The sequence below is a fragment of the Benincasa hispida genome, chromosome 9 (assembly GCF_027475165.1).
Source record: "Benincasa hispida cultivar pf3 chromosome 9, pf3_genome.v1.1, whole genome shotgun sequence".
NCBI lineage: Eukaryota > Viridiplantae > Streptophyta > Magnoliopsida > Cucurbitales > Cucurbitaceae > Benincasa > Benincasa hispida.
Genome location: NC_143486.1, coordinates 33,749,347 through 33,768,565, shown reverse-complemented (window position 1 = coordinate 33,768,565; position 19,219 = coordinate 33,749,347). Strand labels below are relative to the sequence as shown.

At 27.8% G+C, this 19,219-nt stretch overlaps 1 protein-coding gene across 1 annotated transcript; it reads right to left on the bottom strand.

Moving 5' to 3' along the window:
• Positions 1-10,448: 10,448 nt before the first annotated feature.
• On the bottom strand, positions 10,449-12,106 carry LOC120084781 (serine/threonine-protein kinase OXI1-like). The gene is made up of 2 exons (XM_039040602.2): positions 11,575-12,106; positions 10,449-11,467 (listed from the first exon to the last, which is right to left on the bottom strand). Exons 1-2 carry the CDS (start codon positions 11,970-11,972, stop codon positions 10,582-10,584), a joined length of 1,284 nt encoding a protein of 427 aa, XP_038896530.2. The 5' UTR covers positions 11,973-12,106; the 3' UTR covers positions 10,449-10,581.
• Positions 12,107-19,219: the final 7,113 nt, after the last annotated feature.

The following is a 19,219-nucleotide window of genomic DNA, read 5'->3' as shown; positions in this document are numbered from 1 at the left end:
CTTTGGCTCATGAATAATTCTTTTTTTTTTTTTTTCCATTTATTTTACTTTCAAAGGAATAAAATTATTGCAACCAAAAATCAAGCTTTCCAATGAAAACTCACATCCAAAGTTTAATTAAAGTTCCCACTTTTTCAAATGCCCTATTTAATATTTCTTCTTTTTAGATAGGCTTCCAAATTAGATTTGGACATAAAACTACTTTTGGGGCATTTTTCTAAGAAATAATGAATGTTATTATGAGAACTAGTCTTTTTATTTCCTTCTTTTTTTGACTAAAAAATAAATTGATATTTCTCTTGAAAACAATATTTTTTTAGAGAAAGGAAAAAAGAATATATCTATGTTTTCCATTTTTGTAAGAAATAATTAATGTGATTATGCAAACTTGTGGTTCATGAATAATGGTTGAACAATTCTTTTTGTAGCATAGATTAAACAAAATATTGCAATAATTATAGCTAAAAAAATTGTAAATATTGATAATAAGAAATATGAAGAGATGTACATTATTAGTGATTACAATTAATAACAATTATGCATATCTTAATTAATGGCAGTTATTATTATAATTAATCAATATTTAAATGAACATTCATCTATTTTGGTAAAGCGTGATCATGTATTAAAAAACGATAAATGTCTATCTCATGACGTAAGAACATATTAATTATCTTATTTAAGTTAATTAATAGTTTATAACAAATTAAAAAAAATATGTTATATTTTAATCTAAATTTTAAAAATTATATAACTTTTTTAGTTTAATAATATGCCAATGGAAAATTCGTACCTTTGGGTTTTTGGGTCGAAAATACATCTTCTATGTCAATAAAATTATGTTCATATTGACCTAAAAAGATATTCTATCTTTTTTGAAGAATAAAAATACATACTTGCAACTAATTTATTTGAAGAACAAAAATTACCAATTCAGAAACATAATTGAAAGTCATAAATTTAAAATACTATTGACAAAATTATTCAATCATTAATAATCTAACCTTTCAATTTAAAATATTAGTGACAAAATTATTCAGTCATTAATAATCTAACCTTTTTCCCCTATTCTTTAATTATTATAATGCATTAGTGATAATAAAACTCTACCCTTCTAAACTTTAATTATCATTATTATATTATTATTATTATTTAATAGAATAATTACAGAGATGAGAATTGAACTATTGAGATCAAGAAAAAAAAAATGCATGCTAATTATTATGAAACTAAACTCGCTTTACCATAATTAATATGTTAATCATGAATATAAAAGTCTACCAACATTAAGATTGTGATCCATATATTAAAAGAATAAGGTCCTAGAAAAAATTCACAACAGAGAAGCAATAACTAAGTAAAAGAGAATTGTACTGATTAAATGATATGTTGAGCTTTAACTTTACTACTTACAATATTATACATTTGTTTAAAATGTCGTTTAAATTCTCATCACACATTATAAATTTATAATAATAATAATTAAATTATTATGTAGAGGAGAGATGATGTCAACCAAAATATAAGAAACAAAAAATCTAATTTAATTAAAATATTTAGATTAATTTTTTTTTTTTTAATGATTTGACATTGCATAGTCGTCCATTATTTTATTAAAGAAAAATGTGAAGTTCTATATTAATATGAAACGTGCGTTTCAGGTAGAATATTCGTAAAAAATAGCATATTCGATAACGAAAATTACTACTTGCATGTATTTAGGTTTTTAAATATGTAGTTCCAAAACTACCCCTTTGAGAAGGTAACGTGGGGTTGTCCCTTGTCCTTTCCCATTACTTTTTTGTATAATTCTTTACCTAACTCTTCCATCCACCAAAGGACTTGGCTTTTATTCACTTCAAAAAGGAGAAAATAGTATTTATTCAATATTTAGGTATTTCATCTTTTTGTTTTTTTCGATAATATGTGGACAGAAACATCAACCTTGAAGGACTTTGCTTCTATTCACTCTAAAAAGAAGTCGATAGTATTTATTCAATATTTAGGTATCTCGTTTTTTATTTTTTTATTTTTTATTTTTTGACAATTGTGGATAGGGAGATCGAACCTAAAACCTCAAAGACTTTACTTTCATTCACCTCAAAAGGGAGACAATGGTATTTATTCAATATTTAGGCATCTTGCTTTTCAATTTTCATTTTTTTTGGACAATATGTGGGCAGGAAGAATGAACTTAAAACCTCAAAGGTCTTAGCTTTTATTCACCTCAAAAGGGAGATAATGGTATTTATTCAATATTTAGATATCTCTCTCTTTTTTTTTTTTTAGATAATATGTGGACAGAAAGATCAAACATAAAACCTCAAAAGACTTAGCCTTTATTCCCTTCAAAGGCGAGACGATGGTATTTATTCAATATTTAATTTTTTTTTTTCCCCACAGTATGTGGACTGGAAGATCAAACCTAAAACCTCAAAGGACTTAGCTTTTATTCTCCTCAAAAGGGAGACAATGATATTTATTCAAGATAGGAAAATCAAACCTAAAACCTCAAAGAATTTCGTTTTTATTCACCTCAAAAGGGAGATAATGATATTTATTCAATATTTAGGTGTGTCTCTTTTTTTTTTTTTTTTTGGACAATATGTAGACAGAAAGATCAAATTTAAAACCTCAAAAGACTTGAGACAATGGTATTTATTCAATATTTAGGTATCTTTTTTTTTTTAATATGTGGACAGGAAGATCAAACCTAAAACCTCAAAGGATTTAGTTTTTATTCACCTCAAAAGGGAGACAATGATATTTATTCAATATTTAGATATCTCATTTTTTATTTTGTTCGACAATATGTGGACAGAGAGATCGAACCTAAAACCTCAAAGGACGTAAGTTTTATTCATTTTAAAAGGGAGACAATGGTATTTATACAATATTTAGATATCTCGTTTTTTTTTTATTATTATTATTTACAATATGTGGACAATGAGATTGAACCTCAAATTTTAAAATTGATAATGTACAAATTTATACCAGTTGAGTTATGTTTATGTGATTGAATTTTCGACTTAAAATAATAATTCATTTAATAACTTTCTCGGTTATTTATAATTTTTTTCCCTGTTTGATTCCATGCTTCTAAATGTTTTTTTTTTTCGTCATCTCAGGTAAAGAGTCATAGCGTAACATCTTTTTAAGTTCAAACAACTAAAGCTCGTTCATGTTGGCTTCCAACAATGGAGAAAGTTCTTAACAAACTCATCTTTTAAGGTTCTTGATAGAGATTAATTCATTGACCTTTTTAATATATAATACTATGTAATTTTCTATATGTAAAAATAAATTTTTAGAAATAAGTATGATAAATAAACTCTATCTTGAGAAAATAATGTTTACAAGGGCTTTTTATACTTAATTAGGCTTATGTTTATGCAGACATTAAGATCCTATTTAATAATTATTTTATTTTTCAGGAAAAAAAAATTTATGTTTGCTTTTGCATAATTTTAGATTATGATTTTTTACATTTTTTTAAAAAGCACTTGAATGCTTAATTCTTACAACAAAAATTATTCTTTTTTTTAGTTTTAAAAATTTGATTTTTGAAATAAAATATCGATGAAAAGTAGATAGTAAACAAAAAAAAACTATAGAAGAAAGAAGTGTTACGATTTATAAATTTAGTTTTAAAAAAATTAAAAATTAAAAATTAAATAATTACTAAAACATGACTTAAACAAGAAAGTTTTCTTTTAAATTTTTTGTTTTTTTTTTTTAATTTTATAATTCTTCTTTTTGTAGAAGTGTTTTCGTAATTATCTACCAACAGTTTATTATAAAAAAAAATTCTAAAAAAATATTTGGGTATAATAATCTAAAGTTATATTTGAATTTTCTAAGAGTTTTTGAAGTTACATATGGGCATAGTTTATGCAAGCATCACGACAAGAATATTGGGATATTGCTGTTCATACAATTTCTTATTTGAAAAGTTATCCTGATTAAGGGATCTTTCATTATTATTTAAAAAGTTATCCTGGTTAAGGGATCTTTCCTCGCTCCATTTGTGATCTTTCTTTACCAGGTTAGTATGATTCAGATTAGGCAAGTTGTCAATTGACTTGCTGCTTTCTCTTCGGTTGGTTTATTTTCGTTGGTGGTTCTCCTATCTCTTGGAAAACGAAGAAGCAGCAAAACAGTGTTTTGTTTGTTCACAAAGGTCGAGTATCGCCTATGAAGCATAGATACTTCATGTGAGACAAAGAATTTGTATCAGACACGAATCGGATACCAATACTTTCAGATACTTCCTAGATACGTATCTGACACGCGATTTGACGTATCTATTTCTACACGTACATTTTTTTAAAGAAAAAAACAAGCAACTCATCTAATTTTTCTCAATCTAAAACTATTCAACGAAAAAGTTCTTCGTTTATCTTCATACTTCTCCCTCTAATCTTCTTCTTCTTTGTAATATGAGTCACTTTTCTATTGCATTTTATTAACTATTGGACTTCAACATCTTAGATGTTGCTTTTTTTGTATTGTATTTCACTATTTATATTTTATTTTCTGTTATTGTTATTAACTTGTATGTTAAATTTATCTATATCATAGTTTTTTTTTTTTTTTTAAGAAAACGAAAATGTATCTTTAATGTATCAGTATCATCATTTTTTAGAAAATATATATAAAAAAAAAATTATGTATCCTTAAACGTATCCGTATCTTAGTTTTTTTTAGAAATTGACGAATCGTCGTACCCGATCGTATCTGTGTCGTGTAACCATATCTGTGTCTGTGCTTTATAGAGTATCGCTCTATGGCTTCTACTACATCTAAACATAAGTGGCTTAAAGCGTTACTTAGAAGTCTTGGGATTTATCACTCTCGTGCCATAAATTCATTTTATAATAGTCAATCAACACTACATATTGTTCAAAATGCAATCTTTCATGAAGCACAAACCACATCGAGGTGGATTGTTATTATGTTCGCGACGTATTATTACACATCATATTTGTACCAATGAGCAACTTGTAGATATTTTCACAAGCCTCTTGGAAAAGCAGCAATTTATTTATCTTCAGAAGTTGGGCATCTGTGTTCTCCTGCTCTAAATTGAGGGGAGTATTAAGAACATATTCTCCCATTTTCTTTCTATATATATTTTTCATGCATATTTTAGGTTTGAATGAGAAATCAATGAAATAACTTTCCCGATTTCTACTTTATTTATTATATATATTCTTTCATATTCATGGTGTTGTCAGAAAGTCAACCCTCGGTCATAGGGTTAACTGGCAACAAATAAAAACTACACAACTACTCTGAAAAATGTTTTCAAGCTACATCCCTACTACTTTTGATTTTCTTATACGAATGGCCTATTTTTCGAAGATAAAATAAAAATTGATATTCTGCTTATGTCAGCACTCTATAAATTTATCTATTTGACCTTGAAAACCATTCGTCTGCTATGCTTCATAAGTTTTCTTGATACTCGATCCTCCATTCTCTATATTTGATGCTCGATGTTTGATAATCTATACTCTATACTCTATGTTATATACTAGCTACATGTTACTCGATCCTTGATCCTCGATACTCGATACTTGATGTTCGATGTTCGATGCTTGATGTTTTATGCTCTATGCTATATACTAGTTACATGCTATTTGATCTTCGATCCTCGATACACTACGCTTTATGTTGTATGATTTATGCTCAATTTAAAAGTTCACTTGATGCCCAATGCTCTAATGCTCTATACTCTAAGTTTGATGCTTGATGCAAAAAAAAAAAAAAAAAAAAAAAGAAAAAAATAGAAGAATGCAGAGAAAAGTACAAAAGTAAAAAAAAAAGGGAGGAATGCACAAAAAATGCAAAAAAAAGGAAGATGGAAGAAGAAGAAACTAAAAAAATCAAAAAAAGAAAAAAAATGCTGGAAAACGAAGAAAATAAAAGAATGCATTTAGGGTTACAGTGGTAATTTCATACACTGATAACACAAGCATAAGGCCAAAATTCATTGATTTTCAAAAGAGTACCAATTTTTATTTTTACCATTTATTATGAGCCCTCTATGTCATTTTCCCTACTACTTTCCATGCATTATTTACCATACAAAAACATTTAAGTATGATATGAGACACTAAAATAAAATAATGTATTGCTAATAGCATATCAAATATCCAATATCAGAAATAATATGCATTACAATAATACTAGACATTTTTTTTTTGTCATATACTTTGTCCATTCTAGTTATTCCACGAGACTCAAGTTAACGGCTCTATTGGAGAACTACTAAAAAGTTGATTTTTTTTCTTTTCGTTTTTGAATTAACAGAATTCTTTGTAATTATCTCAAATTAAATGAATAATAAAGAAATAAATTACAAGATAAGATAGTTTAAATGGTTGATTAATTAAGGAATTTCATGTGATGGGACGGGTCAAAGTTATTTAGGTTGTTGTTTATGGAAAAGTTGTCCAAATCGATGTTTGTTGGACAAGACATGAGTTGGTACTGCAAATAATATAATCACGACAATCTATCCTAGGTGTGGAAAAGTATTAAAAAAAAAACTTGGGTGCACTTCTGATGTAGAAGATTCAATATTAATGTATCATGGGACAATTTTTTTTCTTTTAAAAAACGTTAAACTTTTTTTATTTAATTTTAATTTTAGTGTGTAAAGAAGCGGAGAGTATAAGATTAGGTGTAACCTTTATTGTCTAAAAGTATTAGTTTATAAACCTCGACAATTAATGGCTAATAAGTTTATTCACAACTACCAACTCCCATGCCTCAAATTTTAGGTGTTAATAATTTTCCTTAGAAGTTGAAAACTTAAACTTTCACCTTCATATTTCACATGTGATAGACAAATATGTTGTAGTTAACTACTGAACTATGCTTACTTTGACTATATATATATATATATAGAACATTATTTCAAATGGTAAAACTGTTGAAAATATTTATATGATTTAACAAAATTTTAGAACTATCAATGATAAACATTGATAGACTTCTATCAGTGTCAGTGACATTAGACACTAATAGAAGTCTATCAGTATCTATCAGCATCTATCACTGATAATTCTAAAATGTTGCTATATTTTGTAAATATTTTGATTTATTTTTCTATATTTAAAAATAATCTATATATATATTGATATATACTTATTTTTAAAATATCAAGGGTTCATATCAATCTTCTTATCTTACCTTTATCATAGTTCAAATAATATATAATAATAATAAGACTTATCCACACAAAAAAAATATTTTTAAAATGAACTATATTGTGAATGAAAGAATTGATTGATAACAATGCTATCTTTGTTTTTCTTAAAGAAAAATAAACTCATAATATTCACTTCTACCTACTTTTTCTAAAAAAGAAAAGTTTAATACTTTTGAAATTCATAAAATTTAAAAAATAAAACAAGTTTTAAGAATTTAACTTGTTTAATTTGCTTTAAATCTTATTTAATTAGTTTATTTGTCTCAAACTCAATAGATTTTGTATTTTTAAGTGTCAATCATTAAAGGTTCTTATTTTTTTGTGAGTATCTATCATTGAAGCTACATATATTGAATATCTATGACATGTAACCAGAATTATATAGTATTTTCTTAGAGTTGATGCAACAAAAACAAATAGCTTGAAAGACTAAGACAAAAATTTTAAATAATTAAAACCCAAATGAGATGTAAATTAAATCATTTCCATCTTAAAATTCAACTATTGATTTGATAATAAGATTCTAGAAGTAATTAAGTTTGGAAAACCAGGAAAATATTTTTAGCGATATTTAATTAACTTATCTTCTTGCATTTATAAGAAAAATGATAATTTAATATAACATTTTCCATTTATATATATAATTTTTAAATTTTATGTTTATACACAAAGTTCAAAGGCGGCTTTAGAGAGATATTTTTGGGGCTACGCCGCACATTTTAAAATAAAAGTCAAAAAGTATTGAAGTCATTCTCGAATTTTTATGTTTTGTTTTATTATTATTTTTAAATTTGAAACTGAATTTGAATTTGAATTTTTTAAAATAGTCATTCTAAATTCTCCTTTGACTCTTGTGGATCTTTTAACTTCCTGCCCACGCCGGCTCACCAACCCTAGTTAGTTGGGTTGGTTGGGTTTTTCACATCTCACTCTATCAATTGATCAAATTTAATTTACTTCTTCGTAATTATTTATTATTATTTATTTATGCTATAGAATTAAGATTATAAACACTATAGGGAAAAAAAAAAACAAAATCTAAAATAAATCTAATGACTTAATAATAATATTTTTTTAAAATTTATTATATTTTTATAAAGAAAATTTTATTGTTGTGCATTTAGATTTTGGCTATGAAAATATAAATGTATTTTTAAGAAATATAAAAAATATATATCAAAGAAATTGTAATGAAGAGATATGGTTTTTAAAAAATAGAAAATGAAATTCTTATACTATTTAGATGGTTAATTTTTTTTAAAAAAAACATCATCTTAGTTTCTAGATTTTACCTTTTAAAAAAACTATTTGATTTCCTCATTAATACTTTTTCATTATTTTTCATTAGTTAACAAATATCTATATTTGAAATCGAACGATAGATGTGACATCAACACTTTTTTTATACAATAATTTCGAGGATGAGAGATCAAACCTCTAATTTTTACGATAGAAAATCATATCAAATATTGTATACATTTTAATACATGAATGTATTTCTTTAAGATTGAATGTACAAATCTCTACCTAAATCGTTGTACTCAAAACATAAATAGAGACCATAAAAGAAAATGGAGGGAAAATTATATCTTCAATTGAAAAGGTTTTTTTAATTAAAAAAAGTTACTAACTCGTATAAAAACATAAAACAACACACATATCAATAAGAAAATTTTGAAGGTGCGGGATGAAAATTATCTTTGTGTTACTACACCTATTTTTGTGTGATTCATCAAATTATTTAATCAATATTTACTATATGGTAAAAATGAATTTTTTTTAACTCAATTTTACTATCTAATAGAGAGGATATGCATGTCAATGCTACACCAAATATTACTCTTCTCCAAAATTTATTAGGTGTATGTGTATCTTTCTATCTTTATGCAACACACCTAATTATCTAATTAATTTTTGTTACCAGACAAATTTTTGTTTTTATAAAAAATAATATTTTCAACTATTTGTTATTATCTAATTAAGACTTAAAAGGGATTTTACTACTTATTTTTTTCTCTCCCCCAACGAAATAAATATTAAATATATAGGTTTTCATCCCAATTAGGAGATTTCCACCTAATTAGTTTTCTTCATACTTTTTCCTGTTTTATTTTTTTTTTCCGACTCTCAAAAACATAATTTCCTTTTGCCTTCCTTTTTCCCACTACAACCACCTTTTTATTTTCAATTTCCCCTTTTCATTTTTAAAATTTAATTATTATTTCTTATTTTTTTTAAAAAAAAGTGTTGGAACAAAAGTGTTTTTAACCATATTTATAACTTTCAATGAATCTTAAAAAAAGAGAAGAAAAAAAAAAGAGATCTTCAATCAATCTAAATTTTGTTTTACTTACCATTTCATGCTATATTTTTAGTCATGTTATTTTTATTTTTTATTTTTTAAAAAAACTCTTAAAAGTAAAAAGCTAAGATAAAAATGTTTTAATAATTTAAATTTATTATCTGGTTGTTTTGTTTTTCGATTTCAAAAATTAGATTTATCTACTAAACCCCATTTTAATAGCAATGTTGTTTCTTACAAATATCATAATTTTAGTCTGCTGGGCTGTTAAAAAATACTTGACTTCAACAATATGTAGGATGAATTTTAAAGGAAAAAATTATTTTTTGTATCAAGGTTTGGTTCTAATTTCTATTTCATCATAAATTTTAAATTGTTATACATTGATAATGAGTTTTGAATTTAATTTCAACTTAGTCCATAATTTCAAAATGTTACAAAACAATATTTATCCTTGAAATTTGAGTTTTATTTCAATTTGATGTTTAAATTTCAATGCATAATTTTTTAAACTAACCAAATAAAAATTAGGTCTGAAATTAGATCAAAGACTTAGAGAGACCAAGAAAAATTTTGTTCTTTTATTATTATTATTATTATTATTTGCCTACTAAGTAGAATTAATAAGTCTAGCTATAGACGCCCCATTTTCAAGGTCGTTTTCTTCCTTTACTTTTATTTTCTCTATTTTCTTCTTCTGATGCTTTATTTGTTGTTACATCTGTTTCTTTCTTATTAATATTTAGATGGAATATGATACAAGAATTTCCTTTGATTTTGCCATTCAATGTCCTAAAAATATATCATCAATTGGGCCAAAATTATTAATTTTTAAGTACAAATAACATAATAGACTAATAAATTCATCCAAACCCATTATTGAAAAAAAGAAAAAAAAAATCCTCCCACGAAATCGACGTCCATCAATTGAGAATTTCAAGTTCCATTTATAATATTATATTTCAAAAAAAAAAAAAAGAAAAAGAAAAAGAAAAAAAAGCTAATCTCTTCATTTGTGAAGAATATATATATATATTTTCCTACCAAAAATTTTTTATAGTTAGAATACATGAAATATGTCAGAGTCCGTGTAATTAGGAATTAACCCTTTTCCTTCCTCACCGTTAATTTGATTCTTCTTCTCCATTTCGCTGCAAAATACATCTTGGACAAAAGACTCCACATCAATTATGTTATTTCCCTTTATATCCTCTTCCGCCATTTCCGGCAGCGACGGCGGCCGGGGAATTCCGAGAACTAATTTCCAGTCAGTCCCTTTGAAAAAATCGTGGCCCTTGATTTCCTCTAGTTCGATCCTCTTCCTCGGATCTTTCTCCAGCAACTTCCTTATCAAATCCCTCAACGGCGTCGCTTCGCCGCACAGATCCGGCGACTTCGTCAAAATCCGGTAGAACGTTTCCTTCCGATTCGATCCTCTAAACGGCGTCGTTCCGTACAGCATCTCGTACAGAACTACGCCGAGTGACCACCAGTCCACGGCGAAGTCATGTCCCTTCCCGGCAACGATCTCCGGCGCTACATAGTCCTCTGTCCCGACGAACGAGTTCGACTTCTCCGATGACTCCGAATCCGACGAATCCGGTAGAGATCTTGGTTTCTCCGCCACTCTAGCGTGGTGATCGGATTCCTCCGGTGATACGCCGGAGTTGCAAAACCGGTGAAAATGAAAGAGTCGTTTCTTCTTCCTCTTCTTGTCATTTTTACCTTTCATCACATATTTAGATTCCGCCATAACCTCTACCACCGGCGACGGAGACGGAGATGATTTGGGAGATTTTTGAGAGAGTCTTGTAGAGAGATCAAAATCCACAAGCATTATATGGCCGTTGTGTTGAACCATAACGTTCTCCGGCTTCAAATCTCTGTAAACTATTCCTAAACTGTGTACATACTCCAACGCCATAACTAATTCCGCAGCGTAAAATCTTCAGAACGAGAAAACACAAATCAATTTCAGTACAAACCAATTCAAATCAATTTCATTCACAAAACAGAGAGAGATCAATCAATCAATCAATCAATCAATCAATACCTAATAACGTCATCGGAGAACATTTTTTCGGTCTGTTTTTTCCTAAGAGCATTAAGATCTCGTCCATTACAATAATCAATGGCGTAACCTACAACTCTCTGAGTATTCAAAACTCCTCGCAATCGAGGCAAAAGCGGATGGCGGAAAAGCTGCAAAACTTCTCGTTCAAAGCAAACTCTGCGATACTCAGCTCCATCGCTATTCACAATCTTCGCCTTCCTCTCGATTAATTCTCTCGAAATCACCTTCAAGGCCAGCCATTCGGCGTCGCCGTCCTCCGCCGCATTTCTTGCCAAGAACACGACTCCCTTCGCTCCACGGCCGAGCGCGGTCACCACTTCCAATTTACCAAAATCTAATTCAGGAATTTGTTCTTGTTGATCTCTCACATCGTTCATGGCGGAAATTCCAGATCATTCGGCTGAGCGAATCTGCCGGAAATGTGGGATGGGGATGAATTTATACTTAATTTTTGTCCGTGACTCGTGAGAGTAATTTGCTTGGGGCCGAAGTATTCCAAATTATATAAATAATAATAAAATATGAAAGTGAAATTTAACTGTATTAAAACGAGGGATGGGCTTGACGGTAATTTTATTTCATGAGGTGAAATGAGATGATGACACGTGGCTTATATTGACGTGGCGTGATCTTGGAATAAGAAGCGTGTTGAAAATGACGTTGGGAATGATGTAATAAATTGGGGCAATGTGTTGGTTTCTTTGAATCTTCCAACATCTTGCTTCTAGAAACTGGTAAAATTTCACATGCGGCAATTATCAACAATTCTGAATATAAAAATAATATGACAATTATTTTTATTTTTTTTCCCTAAAGTTTTAAGATTAGTTTTTATTTGATATCTTAAATTTCAAAATGTTATATAGTTAGTAATTAACATTTGAGTTTGTTTTCAATTTATTCTATAGGTTTTCAAATATTACAATTTTATCATTGTGATTTGATTTTTATTTCAATTTGATCCAATATCCATACACTAAACTTTATACTTTTAAATTAGATTTTTCACTGACTATTCTATTAATGCAAAAAGAACTTAGTTTAATTAGCATGGTGTGCTATTGACTAAGAGACTAGTGATTCAAATCTTTCACCCGTTTGTACTAAAATAAAATATATTCACTTTTAGTATTTGAGTTCTCAAATAATGTTAAAATGAAAGAAGTTTTATATTTAATTTTGATGGTGGCATTTAATTAATTGTATTTTCTTCAACTCTTTTCAATTAATTAATATCCATTGACATTATACATAGAAAGAAAGTGATTATTTAATAAATAAATTGAAGTTAAAAGTATAAATCTTAAAATCTAGGAACGAAATAAAAAACAAATTTAAATCTCAATGATAAAATTGTAATATTTAGAAGTCTAGAGATTAAATCAAAACAAAACTCAAAACTTAGTAAAAAAATATATAATTTTGAAACTTAAAAACCAAAATTGAAGTTAGACCCAAAATTTAGAGATAATTATATTTTTCTCAAATAATAATAAGTTTGGAGTTGTATTGAATATAAATTAAAAAAATAAAAATAAAAATAAATCCCATGTTCATTTTAGTGTATCAACTTAAATTTCAACCTTTCCTAATCAATTCAATTTAGGACCAAGCATGGAAACTTTGTTTTAATATTATTAATATATAACTTTCACACATGTATAAGACTTTTTTAAATATAGATAGTAATATAAATTAGGAAAAATGAGGATCAAATTGATAATATCGTTATATCATCTATTTATTATCTTCTATTTTTCTATACTTATTTAGAAAGAACTACATGATAAGCCTTCTGTCATTTTTGTGTAATTTAGAGAAAAATAATTTAGATTTTGAGATGAGTTAAATAGAATCTTGTGAAAATAGTATGAATCACTAACAAATAATATAAACTGATTTGTTTAAGAAAGTTTAGGGTCTCACAATTATTCATTTAAAGGTTTAGTTGTATGGTGCAAATGGATATTTTTCTTAATAATAATTATAAAAGTTACTTTAATAGAAAAAATGATAAAATATATTGTTAAATTTCTATTTGATCCTCAGTTTTCAAACTTCATTTACCTATTTAATTTTGGTGTGGTTTTTAAATAAATTTATGGCTAAAGTTCACCTAACAATGACAAAGTAGTTAAATACATATGCTAAACTAGACATTTTTCATTTTATTTTTCAACTGTGTTAAAATTTTTATTTTATTTTCCTTTTGTTAGTACAACAACAGGATGAAGATTGAACCTCCGACCTCTTCGATCGAAAGACATACCAATACCATCGAACTAAACTCATTTTAGCTAGAATTTTTATTTTATATCTAATGACCAATTGAAAATTAAATTAAAATTTTTTATGATTGTTATGAGTAAATTTATTGAGATAGGCTAAGATCGAGAATCATAGGATTGAAGGCTTAAAAATAAAATTAAAAAAACCAAAATAAATAGCTTAGTACTGAAGGAACCCACGTCTAACCCACGACCGACCCACGTACGTCACCCATGGCCTTAAGAGACCGACCCAAGTGAGGGCAGAAATGACCAAGTTGGGTCATGCTTGGGGGCGGCCTATGTGGATCGCCCAAGATAGCCCCCTTTTTGGAATGACCTATGCGGGTTCATAACATCATTTTGCATTGGTCAATATAATGCGTCATACCTGATAGGAGATCATCCTTCCTAGTGAATAGTTGCTCTTAGGTGGAAAGTAGTTCAAACTTCCAACAAATAATGATCCATGAAGGAACCACATAGAATTGAGTGGACGAAGTACATAAGAGTCAATTATGAACGTAGATGGTGGCAACATAATTGTTAAGTAGTTGGTCAATAGATCAAGAGGAGTGCTTAACAAATAACGATTGAGGTTTTAAACAAGCAAGTTCATAAGAGAATCATTGGAGAGATTAATATTGGAGTAAGATCATGAGCAAGAAACCACCATCATAATATATAATGAGTACAACTATAATGAATTTAAGGGTAATTATAAATCAGAACATCAGTCACACAAAATTAAAATCTATACCATACCAATATTCAATGTTTTTAATTTTTGCGAGGCAATAGTACAATTTTTTCCCTAAAAATATAAATTCATTGTTAATTCATTTTTCGATATCGACAATGAACAAACATTTTACCTTTTTAATTAAAAAATATATAGAAAGTAAATTAAAATTTCAAAATAAAAAAGGATAAAAAAAAACGAAATAGAAATAGTAGTTTGAATTTCAAGAATGAAAGGAGAAAAAGAAAATAAGAGCTTATTATTATTATTTTGAAGTATAATATAGAGAAATTTGTGGTTGGTTCCGCTAGATTTGGATGACAGTTTGTACTTTAGATTAAAGTAAAAGGGTCAAAAAACGACATATGGTCCAGCAAAATGTTGTGTGTGGTCATGCGTACTCTTGACCGTCGTCGGTAATTTTATCTTTTTCTCTTCGTTAAGCTTTTGAATCTAGGATGAATTCTTCCTTTTTTTTAAAAAAAAAAAAGAAAAAAAAAAGAAAAGAATATAGAAATTTAAGATTTAATTTGTGTCAAATTAATTGGCGTGCATAATTGAGTTGGATTGAGATGATTTAATAATGTTGTAGAGCTAACATGTGTGTGAAGTCAATATACTTTTTTAAGGTATCGAGTTGAGTTGATTAAGAAAGTTTGACTTGAAGATGCAATTAAGTTAGAGGTTTCTAGTGTAGTTTTTTTTTTTTTTTTTTTTAACATAAAAGAAGTATACTTTTCTAGTGCATGTTTTTGTTTGCTTTTTTTTTTTTTAACCACTCAATTACATACCTATTACTCAATTAAAATGTCAACTTAAAAAATTTATATATATTTTATAACATTTTGCATGTAACCGTTATACTTGAAATAGATAAAATACTATTTTTTTTCATAAGATCAACAAACTTACAATATATTTTCACATTTGTGTAGTTTATCAACGGAACGTGTATAAAACATAAATGGTCCATTAATGGGTTTCAGGAGTTTTTATGACATATTATGTCAAATTGTAGGTTAGGATTTATTATGTATATATAGTAGTTGGTTTAGGGTGCATCATATATGACGTTCATAAACGTGACATAAGAAATCTGTATTACGACATTATGTCTAAAATTGAGAGTACTTGTTCGAAAAAAATGCATCTATTTGTCTTATCAAAATATGCATCTCAATTCTTTTAAAATGAAAATGTGTATGTATTACATAGGTTTTTCCTATAAAATACAGGATGTCAGCTTTTTTTTTTTTTTTTTTTTTTTTTTTTTTTTTTTTTTTTTTTTTAACTACGCATATGTTACAAGATTCTATGATGAGGACCAAGAACAATGTCTATAATGGAAAGTCACGACATATTAGACAACAAAATAATTTGATGATGTAATTACTCTCTTATGGAATAGTTTTCTTTGATGATGTGAAATCGAAAAAGAACATTGCAGCCTTTTAATGAAATGATTGTCAAGAGAGGCAATGACATATACATCGAGAAAAATGGGGACTAAACCCTATGAAATGTAAATTATCTGGTGGTAACCTAATCTAGTTTTCTCGAGATCTTAAGTTCTAGGTTTAGTAGGCAACTAGTTGGATAACTTATAATAGACGCACTAAGAAACTTATAGTTTCTTCCTATGTCTATGATGTTGTAGAACGTGTGATCTATTGATATTAAAGCTATGTTGGTATCTTGTTTTACAAGAGGAGTAATGACAAAATACTCTTAATCAATATTTCTAATGTAGAGATTTGAATTCCCTGAAGTGGAAGCAATCGAATGCCAAGTGTCTCTAATTTGCATTTTACAGGACTTGAATATACAGAGTGACAAAAACATGGATAATCAAAGAGAACTAAGCATGCCTTTCTATTGTAAAATTAGAGAGAAAAAAAAGGAAACACGAAACTAACCCTTGAAGAACCATCTTCTAGCTTTCTTTCCCGTTCACACTACAAACTCGATCTTCTCCTCACAAATGGATCAAGCATGTACACAGTAGTAAGGTTGGAATTCGAACACCATCATAATGTCTTCCTCGTTATTCTTAAGGTAAGAATCAACATAGAGGTGTGGGCATTTGTTGGTTAATTGTGGTGAAGGGAGGAGTTTTCTTGGTTGAAAGAATTACACGCAGAGAGAAAGTAAGCAAGAAGAAGATGATTCATCAAATACTCAACTTCCATCCCTTTTTGTGTTTCACGTATATGAGAGAAAGGGGGTTGAGGGAGTTATAAATAACTCCCCCCCCTCCCTTTTTTTTTAATTTTAAAAAATTCAAAAGTGATTTTTTTAATAACATATATTTAATAATTTAATATATATCATATTAAACCATATGCTATATCACATATAACATATAACCTATAGTTATATTATATCATATATAATATAAGCTATAGTCTATTATTCTCTCATATAACCTATATATCAATATGAAGCATATTCATATTAACTTTAACCTATAGTTTATATATAAATCATATTCATATAATTAATATTTGAATCATATTTAAATATTTATTTCTCTCATGAAAACTTTATATTATAATGTATCATATAAGTATAGATTGAAGCTCCAATGATACTTGATTAATTAATTAAACTCTTTAATTAAATTAATCAACCTTCATTAACTGTCGATTACTCTACTAAAGACTAATAGCTATACTCTTCGCACTATAGATATATTTCTATATTCATTGGATATAACCAATCAACAGTATATTGACCATTCATAAATTGCTCACAAGTACAACTGGATCAAAATTATCGTTTTACCTCTGTAGTTACATCTAACTTCTTAAGTACCATTGATCTCTCTAATGAACAATTAACCATAGTCCAACTATAACTAAATCCCTCTCGGGCTAGAAGAGGGTGTGGTGCCACATTGTTCAAGACCTAGAATTAGCCATTAAGGGAGAAATTTATCTACTTACTCTAACAATGGGAATATGTGAATTCCTTCTTATGTAGCTGTGATCCCAGTTCCCCAATCAGACAAATCCCCAAAATAGTAGGCATATTAAGTTGGCGAATTTGGCTACTCTCACCCATGTAGATCAAAGGACCGCTCTCATAGTTAGGAGTTCACAACTCACTCAAGGTTAAGGTCAAGTTACTTATGGTCATCTTGGTGAAATATAAGTCTATTCTAGAAATGGTGTTATAAAGAGAGACTATTCATTAAATTAGTTATTAATATATATATATATATATATTGAATTAAAATGTTTTTTTAATTCAATTAATACAGTTATCATGAGGGAGTTATGGGATAACTTCTCCTCTCCTCATTCTCTCTCGTTTAACATGAGTAGTGGTAGAGAAGTTGGTTATATACTTTAGGATATTTGTAATGCATAGTAGAATAAGAGAAAAAATCTAAAAATATATTACATTTTAAAAATATTTGTAAATATGGATGAGTTGACTAGTCAATCTTTGATTTTTTTTTAATTTCCAATTTTGCCCTCTTTTTTTATTATTTTATTTTCTTGTCTTTCTCCGATTTTTTGCTTCTTGTCTTTCTTTTTCTTTTTCTTTTTTAGTTTTTCTTTCATTTTTCCAGTTTTTGCTTCCTTTTTTCTATTTAATTTTCTTTCTTTTTCTTCAGTTTTTGCTTCTTCTCTTTCTCTTATTTTTAAAATTTTTCTTTCCTTTATTTGAATTTTTTCTTCTTTCCCTTTTTTTCACAAGAATTATGAGGCTGAGTTCCATACGCATGACTTGAAAGTATTCAATTCATCAGTGACTTAACACCAACAAGCCAATCATCAAATTTGATTATTATAACAAATAATAAATATAAATAGCAAATGAAAGTCTATCAGTGATAGCCATTGATATTTTCTATCATTGATAGCTTAATCTTTGATTATATTTTCGTAGTTAATAGCCACTTGTAGAAATCTATCATTGATAGCCAACTTAGTGAATTTAAATAATAAAGTTGAATCTCGAACTAAAATGTAAGTGGAATTCTTAGAAGTTATCATTAATAGAATGTTTATCAGTGATAGAAGCTATCATCGAAAAGAAAAGAGACTTATAAATGTTTGGGAATGACAAGAAAGGGGCAAAAAGGTGTTCAGTGGTTATGATTGATAGAAGCTGCTACTAATAGCATGTTACCAATGATAGGAGCTAATACTAATAGCATGTTATCGATGATAGAAGTTATCCGATAACACGTTATCGGTGATAGAAGCTACCACTGATAGCATGTTATCAGTGATAGAGAACTATCATTGATAGCATGATATCAGTGAGATTGTTGATAACATCTTATTAGTGATGTTATCAGTGAAAGAAGTTATCACTGATTACCACAATATGAGTGATGTTAGTGATATCGGTGATAAAACTTAAGTGATATCTATATATGAAGTTTCTTTCAAAGATGATAACCAGTTATAGAAATCTATCATTAATAGCCTTAAGTGTTAATATTTCAAGGTTGATTCTAATTGATGAAAGTCTATGAGTGATATGACTGATAGTTGCTATCAGTGATAGCCATGATAAAAGATTATTAGTGACTACTATGGTAATCAAAGTTGTTGGTCTTCTTTCAAAGTTGATCACTATTTATAAATGTACCATTGAT

What these genes read in the sequence shown, in the direction of transcription:
- LOC120084781 (XM_039040602.2), bottom strand. Translation starts at nt 11,972, where the DNA reads ATGAACGATGTGAGAGATCAACAAGAACAAATTCCTGAATTAGATTTT. An exon ending in TTCTCCGATGACGTTATTAG is followed by an intron (nt 11,468 to 11,574) that starts GTATTGATTGAT and finishes CTCGTTCTGAAG; the next exon opens with ATTTTACGCTGCGGAATTAG.